General features: G+C 36.7%; 1 protein-coding gene across 3 annotated transcripts; it reads right to left on the bottom strand.

Moving 5' to 3' along the window:
• Window positions 1-3,161: 3,161 nt before the first annotated feature.
• On the bottom strand, window positions 3,162-7,444 carry LOC113357360 (protein BONZAI 1-like). Of its 3 annotated transcripts, none has more exons than XM_026600739.1 (16): window positions 7,141-7,444; window positions 7,029-7,083; window positions 6,463-6,614; window positions 6,280-6,328; window positions 6,145-6,201; window positions 5,781-5,963; window positions 5,556-5,687; window positions 5,395-5,456; window positions 5,225-5,318; window positions 5,029-5,140; window positions 4,877-4,926; window positions 4,635-4,772; window positions 4,353-4,508; window positions 4,158-4,271; window positions 3,972-4,068; window positions 3,162-3,781 (listed from the first exon to the last, which is right to left on the bottom strand). In XM_026600739.1, exons 1-16 carry the CDS (start codon window positions 7,170-7,172, stop codon window positions 3,498-3,500), a joined length of 1,767 nt encoding a protein of 588 aa, XP_026456524.1. In that variant the 5' UTR covers window positions 7,173-7,444; the 3' UTR covers window positions 3,162-3,497. The 3 variants fall into 3 exon arrangements, with proteins under 3 accessions (XP_026456524.1, XP_026456522.1, XP_026456523.1); XM_026600737.1 differs by having other exon boundaries at window positions 7,029-7,070; window positions 7,141-7,443; XM_026600738.1 differs by having other exon boundaries at window positions 6,145-6,198; window positions 7,029-7,070; window positions 7,141-7,443.
• Window positions 7,445-7,992: the final 548 nt, after the last annotated feature.

Here is a 7,992-nt window from a genome sequence, read left to right as displayed (position 1 = left end):
GTAGAGCTCTACTACACTTTTTATCCTAGTCAGAAATTTAGCTATTAGTAAAATAGAAATCAAGACTTATAATTTTGGCAACTAAACTTGACAAACAAACTTGAGATAACTACGTTTGCGAGTTCGACCGGGCAGTACTCTAACAGTCTTAAATGCAAAAAAAAAAAAAAAAAAAATTGTTGGTATCTTGCTGAGAAATATTTTAGGGGGTTTTGTGTTTCCCCCTCAAAAAAATACCTATTTTGCATTACCCTTTTTTATATAACTAATTGGTAAACCCCCTTTCTGTCAACTCTGCAGTGACTACTCAGTTAAGTCAGCACGTGCAATACGCGCGTGTAAAATAAGAAGATTCTGCTCGGTAATTAATCCGACGGTCCCCGGAAAAATTTCTTGATGAACCCTAAAAACATCACCATCATCTAGTTCACCACCCACTCCATCACCAATTCCTCCACCACCACCGAATGAACAACTCCACCATTTTTCCATTCTCTTAATTTACCAATTTCATTACCATTCATCCTTGTTTTTATTTAAAGAGAAGAAAACAACATTATTTCATCATCAACTAGTTAAGTAAAATCATTATAGTTCATACCCAATTAGCATCTGGAGAATCAAATGGGAAAGAAACTGGTGCAAACTGATTCAGTATACCCATACTGTCATATTCTTAAAATTTTCACCAAATCTGGATCAAAATCTTATGCACATCTATGAGGAATTCTACCAAACGGGTTACGAGCAAAATCACCATCAGAAATTAGCATACCAAAGACCTAATCAACTATGCAGATTACAATCAACACTATCACCATTCAAATCATTGATCACCAACCATCTCGATATATCTACTACCACCACAATCAAAATAATTAACTTTTTGATTTGTTCATTTCAAAACACCAAGACCGGAACTTCTTATTTGTCCGTCCTTTCATTCTTTGGCCTTATGATCTTGGGTTTTCTGAAACTCGTTACCATGATCTCCAGGAACAGGAATAAGAACAGATTCATCTTCGAAACAGAGGCTAAGGAAGAAGAAATTTTGTGTTTTAAGATAAAGAAACAGTGATTGTGATTGAAGAAAACGAATTGATTTAAATAGAAATCTTCTATTTTTCGAGTTTAACAAGGTAATAAATTTTCTTTAAGGTTACTATTTTTGATGTAGGTAATTGAGATGACCTGGCATTTAATGGCGGTGGGACTTGAGAAGAAGAAAAGAGTTCTTGGGAGATAAAATGAAAGTTCTTGGGAGATAAAATGAAAGTTCGGCGAGTGTAATGATTTAAGCCAACATTAAGTTAACAAAGATAAATTCAGAACCTTTCATCTAACTCAATTGTTTCTTGACCATAAGATCAAACCGATCATGGTACACGTGTATTGCACGTGCATAATTAACTGAATAGTCATGGCAGAGCTGACAGAAAGGGGTTTTTACTAATTAGTGATTTGAAAAGGGATAATGCAAAATATATATCTTTCTTTAGGGGAACACAAAATCCCCCAATATTTTATTATAGCGTCATATTTTTGCGAACATGGAATATCGTATTTAAGAGCCTGTTATTTGCTGACGTGCAACACACGTGTACTCCACTTGAAAAAGTTGGTGATTTATTTTAGTACCCCGTGTTTTAAGGGTCCGGCTTCACAAATCCTTAGGTGAAGTCTTTTTTAGTCGCTAAACCCTAAAAGGATTTTTGGTTATATATTAAAAGAGAAAATTGAAACTAGGAATCAACAGACTGACCCCTGTACCAAATTATGTGTTGGTGATTGTTCCCATCAAGGCTGCTGACACCCTAATGTTGCAACATGCCAACAGATGCGTTAGACCTACAATTTAGGCTATGATTATGGGGTCGTGCTATCCTGCGCTGTCGCGCAAGAAAGCTATATAAGCTAGCAGGTTGTTGGCCATTCGATTCGTATTTTGCTTTTTAAATTAAAATGTTTATTAACTACTCTTAGCCAGGTGTCCAAAAACAACTCTGACAAAAAAATAAAAATAAATCATCGACTAGTCAAACTCTGTTCTTCTTCTTAAATACAGATACAGTTCTTCGCTAGCTCCATTAATGAATCATCTAATCAAAACATTTATACCGACTCATAATAACAGATTGGAATATTGAATCACGTTAATTCTAGATTAAATTGATATTTCAAGAATAATATGAAAATTACTATATTATAGCATGAATCATAATTACATGATAAATCAGAAAGTCTTCAAACACCTAATCAAAATTTTTTTGCAATATATCTCTTCACTACCTCCATAAATTGAGGCTCTGCTAAGAACCCGTCCTTGCAAGTACATCAACAACACCTTACATGTTAAATTGAAGGACTTCAAAACAATTAGAAAAAAAATTGTGTGATGTTATATGGAAGTGCCTCTTTTGTACTCGGATTAAGCCAGGGTTCTGCTAATTCTTATCCTTATATATCAGTTAATGAAAATAATCTTTGGATTTTAGTTGCAGATGAAAAACGTTAATGCAAAAAATCACGGAAGGAAGAACAAACACAGAATAAGAATGTTTTGACTTTCGACTAAAATCTTGAGATAATATCAAAGGGGAAGGATTCGTTGACATGGTCATAATGACATAGTCTGTTGACGTGGTTTTCATTTTCCGGCAACGAATTTAAAGCTAATATTCTGGCGACATGTTCCTCGTATAAAAATCTACATTCCTACTAAAAATGAGAGAGTTCCGAAATACGAAACTTCACCATCCACATATTTTAATTTCAACCGTTAATCTTCAACGATTGATATTCAAAATGATAGATGATGGTCTTATACATCTCGGAATGATCTCATTTTTGGTGGTAGTGTAGAGACTTGTAAGAAGAACATGCCAGCAAAAAATTAGCCTCGAATTCATTGCCCGTTGGGTTTGGTAGAGAAAATGGCGCTAAAATGGGTTTGGTAGAGAAAATTGCGCTAAAATGTCAAGATTATGTCACTATAACCATGTCAACGGATCCTATCCCAATATCAAAAGAGACTTCGTTACATTCTTGTTATATAAAGATTGATGTACCACAGTCTAGATCATAGAATTGTGTGATCCAACAGCTGATGTGGGCTGGCTTATAGAGCCGCAACGCACTGTCGTGCGGGGTAGCATTTGCCATGATTATGAATGTTGCATTTATATATGGACACCAAGAGCAATACAACAATAGGTGCAAAATGAATTAACAAACCATAACTACCAACTCATCTGCTTACTAATCTCCTTTAACTACATACAACCTATATACAGACAGATCTGAATTAACTTGTAAAAAATCTTGTTTAAAAATAATTAGATCACTAAGAAAATAGCCTATCGAGCAGCCAAGCCTATTATAAGTTCTATCAGGGCCTATTTTCAGGAATGTTCAACCCAATTTTTGAAATTAGCAGTGGCTTAGCCTGGGCCTAAGGCCCAGGTGACACCTAGTTCTTGTCTAAATTCTTCCTTCGTTTAGGTTAAAGAAGAAAAACGTCTCCGTTTGGGAAGGAGCCACCTAAAATATGGAGCTATAGTGGTTGCCGCACCAGCCAACCTCATAACCATAGGACGGACAAAACTTGAAGGTTGAGAAATTTTGTTAAAGCCCCTCATCAAAAGGTTTTGTTTCCTGATCCTGGCAGAAACTATATTGTTGGCTAGCTGATGGAGAGGTGGCTTAATGCCCTTGCTTCGCATGTATGTTAAAACTTGCTCAGGAAGCTCAGCAAATAGTTCCTCAAGAATGCAGTGGCCATCTGGTTATAAAAAAATTCAGTCAGAATCTTGAATAGTCCTACAAACGTGACACAAGCATAGCATTTGTTTGGTGCAGTCGATAAGTGTGGTTTTAAATTAATGAACATTATTTTTTGCGAAACCAAATGCCCATAAATTAACAACTATATATATTGGCACAAAAAATGTGTCATGTTCAAAAATACTCACCCTGAAGGTCGCACCAAGGCACAAATTGCACAATGTCATGTTCTACTTCGATCCCCGTACTACTGATTAAGCGTCCTCCATTGTCAGCATCCAGGATCTGCCCACATCAGAAGTCTAAGGATATAGCAGTCTTTTCTATGAATTTACAGTCAGCATTAGAAAGGTAAGTATACTAGTACCAATTACCTGCATGTCTTTGAAGTCGGCTTCACCAACACCGACTATGACAATTGATAGGGGACATGCTGAAGCCCCCACCAAAGCATCTATCGTTTCCTGGATATCAGCAAGTATACCAGCCTAGAAAGCAATGCAGTTCACCGGTGCTTAATTAAGGAATTACGGGTTAAAGGATAAACTGGGAGAGTTTCCTCTACTTACCGTGATAATTACTAAGACGGAATGTGTATCAGGCATGGAATTGGAAGCATGTTCTGCAGCTTTTGTTATAACCTCCCCAAATGCAGCATGATCACCCAGAGTGATCCTCTGTAGGGCATGTGAATAAGCAGACAAGATACCATCCACCCCGTCAACCTGAAAGAGACATTATGAAAATTGAAGAAGAGAACAAAAGCACAATACTGCTCAAAGACGGTACGATAAACTTTTAGCAGAAAAAAGAGAGATAAAACAACGTCCTAAACTGTGCAGGATGCATACCTCGGTTTCTCCAGGACTTTCATTCAAATTAAAACAATGTGAAACCACACCGCCAGTTGGTTTTCCACCAAAACCCCATGCAGAAAAGCGCTTATCAAAATCAAATGGCTTAATGGCCTCTCCAACTTTAGATATAGCCTGTGCAGACCAATGAAATAAGTAACGGTAACAGTTTGAAAGACATTTTGGAAATTGGGGTCTAATCTCATAAATAGAAGTAAATTCCGGCGACATAAGTTCACCTGCTGGTAAGCATTCAATTGATGTGAAGGATCACTATTTCCATTTGAAGCTGCACAAATGGGGAAAATTTTAAATATGAGCGCGATCATTTAAATACTAACTAAAGCTTAAGAAATACAAATAGATTCTTAAACCAAAGAGATCTTGTTACTTGTAAAGTCAACAGCAACAATAAACTCAAGCTTCAAGCTCTCAACGTAGTCCGAAAATGTGTAAAGTGTCTCCTCAGTGTAAGTTTCGACAAAGATCTGTGACTCCAGTTCCTGCAGAGAAATGGTTGAACCGATGGTGAGTTCAACACATAAATACGTTGTCTGGACGCTTTGCAGCAAACACACAGATACTACCTTCGGTTGGTTGCGAGAGGATAATTTCAGAAAATTCATTCCTCTTTTTTCGTTGTGAAGCTTTTCCAAGTCACCAACTGTTGTTTCGATTTTTCTGATGAACAGAGAGTAAGCGAAGTTATAGCATTTGTACCCCGGGTGAATGGAGAACAGCAAAATATCACTCTTACCCTATAAGAGCATGACTACCGCTGCTACTGGAAGCAAAAGACTCAATCACCAAATGGGTGTCCTGCACCATATTAACATATTTCAGGTTGCCAGAAAGTTTATATTAAGATAGAATTGGTGCAAACGTGCAAAAGTGAAAGATTGGAATTGGCAGACTTGCCTTTCTTCGAAAGTGCTGTGTGGTCAGACACATAGGGTTCCAAGTAAGATTCTGCTCGTTCTTCACTACTTCTGTTTGATGAATTGCGATATTTCCACCTTCTTTAAATCTAGAAATTCGTAAGAAACGGCCCTAAAACAAAAGAAGGGGCAAAGAAGCTGTTAAGCAAACCCAAATGTTTGATTATCTGTTAGATGTCAAAAAAAAAATACTACAAGTACCTACTCTTTTAGGTATAATAAGATCTTTGTTCACCAACTTGGAACAACGGAAAACCATCTTAACAGATTGCTTTGCAGCGACTGTTTCTTCCACACAGAGAATCAGGTCCCCTCGACTTTTCTCATCTCCTTGTGCATTTCTTTGAATTAATGGAAATTTCAAATCTGCGTCGCATTCCTTAATAATCTACCGCCAAAAAAAATATTAAAGTAAGAGTTTTAACTCCTAAAAATCCAAATAGCAGTTGTATGCATTTATCAGAACCTCAAGTCATGCTACCAATAGTATTACTGCAGATTCATTCATGGAGTAAGAAGTAGAAGAACGCACTTCACCATCTTAATCTACTAGAATTCAAGTAACTTACAACTGACAGACAACGACTGGCCTCTCCAATGATGTTTTGCTCGTCCAGTTTCAACTGCTGCAAATTTCCAACATTAGTGAAAAATTCACCCGTCGAGATTTTTCTAAAATGAAACAGTGAAGGATGGCAGTATACATTAGCAGGCAAACCAGCATCTTTGCTGCCAACTTCATACACACAGAACCTAAAAAAGTATATATATATGCAGTGAAATGCAAAGAATCAGAAGAGGTAATAATTGAAGGTTACTCTAAAAATGAAATACTCCATCAAAACACATCATATAATAAGTTCATTTATAAAGAAAGCGATACTTACACCAATTGTGGTTGCCTAAAGTAGTACTGATGATACGTGAAGACATTTCCTATCCAATTAGGATTACATGAATTCCTTATCACCTCTGTACGGCCAATTTCCTTAAGGTTTCCATCGCTGTTCTTCTTGTATACAACTGCCATGACACCACTCTAGAATCAAAGTATTATTAGTAAGTAGAAAAATATACTACCTTGTTCCTAAAAAGAGTTACTATAGCTTTTTCAATTTGGCCTATATTTTTAGCAACTCTTTTTAGGAACCGATGGTGTAATTTCCATAGCAGAAGTCTACCAGGCGTGATTAACAAACACGATAAAAAAACACAAACAGGAGTCTCAGCGAGACCTCGGCGAGTTTTTCATCTGAATCTCATCTCGCCGAGATTAGCAGATGACTACCCTGGGGCTAACTATGTCCAAGTCAACTATGTAAATCCCAATTTTATTTTGATGAAATGTAAATCCCAAATCAACTATCTAGTTTTGAATCATAGCTCCATAGTATTTCTCACTCCTAACAGAAAGTTCAAAATTGAATCAAAATATATATATATATATAGGTACCTGTGAGAGCTGCTTCCGTAAACCTTTAGCAGATAAGATGAACTGCAAAGATAATCTTTGAATCAGAATGATAATATATCTATCCATCAAAACGAAATCAATGCTAATATACCTGAATGTTGGTTGCTTTTTGATGAGAACCATTTGACATTATGTAATCATATGCACTGTGGTGAATAGATGCTGCTGCCACTTGATTACTTCCTCTATTGCTCAGAGATGATGAACGCCCGCCCATTCTTGTACTTTTTTTTTCCTCTTGATTATGACAAAAATCCAAATATTTATCACACTCCCACTATTTTAGGGCAAACAGAGAAGAAGTTATGGATGTGATTGTGAATGAACTGTTTTTGTTTCGATAAAAGAAGACAATATTTTGGCTGCAGTAGTATTTATGAGCAGCAGTGAGAGAAAGTCAAATGAAAGTAGAAGGCTCCAGAAACCCTCCACCTCCTCTTTTTTACTCTCCTGGAAACAGCAACCAAATTTTGATCCACCAATGCACTTAACGTGTATATTCCGCGTGCACAAAGGTAACGGTGTAACACGGTTTTGCGTAATAAAAACCCGTCTACCATAGTTCACAGAGGTTTTCGAATTATCACGACTTGCCGAGACGATCCGAATTTTGGGCTTAATAGCCTCAAATACATGGTTTACCGGTGAATTTCCTAGATACAAATTTAGTATCACTATAAATTGCAGAAAATCCTACGACCACCTCTAATGTTATCTTACTTGTTGATTCAAGTGAAAACTAAAAGCTAAACACTAAGAATTTGGTTGGTTAATCAAAATAAGAGACACAAGCAATCCTACTTGGTTCAGTGTTAAAACCTATATCCACGGGAGCGATTCACTAAGTATTGATGGTGGATGGTTTGCATGAATTTGTTAAACATAAGAAGGCTCCTTAGTGAATCGGGCTGAGTTGAGCTCTGCGAATCGGGCGACAAACTCA

The sequence above is a fragment of the Papaver somniferum genome, chromosome 3 (genome assembly GCF_003573695.1).
Source record: "Papaver somniferum cultivar HN1 chromosome 3, ASM357369v1, whole genome shotgun sequence".
Classification (NCBI taxonomy): Eukaryota; Viridiplantae; Streptophyta; class Magnoliopsida; order Ranunculales; family Papaveraceae; genus Papaver; species Papaver somniferum.
Note: the sequence above shows the minus strand (reverse complement) of the source record. Positions and strands in the feature narration are given on the sequence as shown.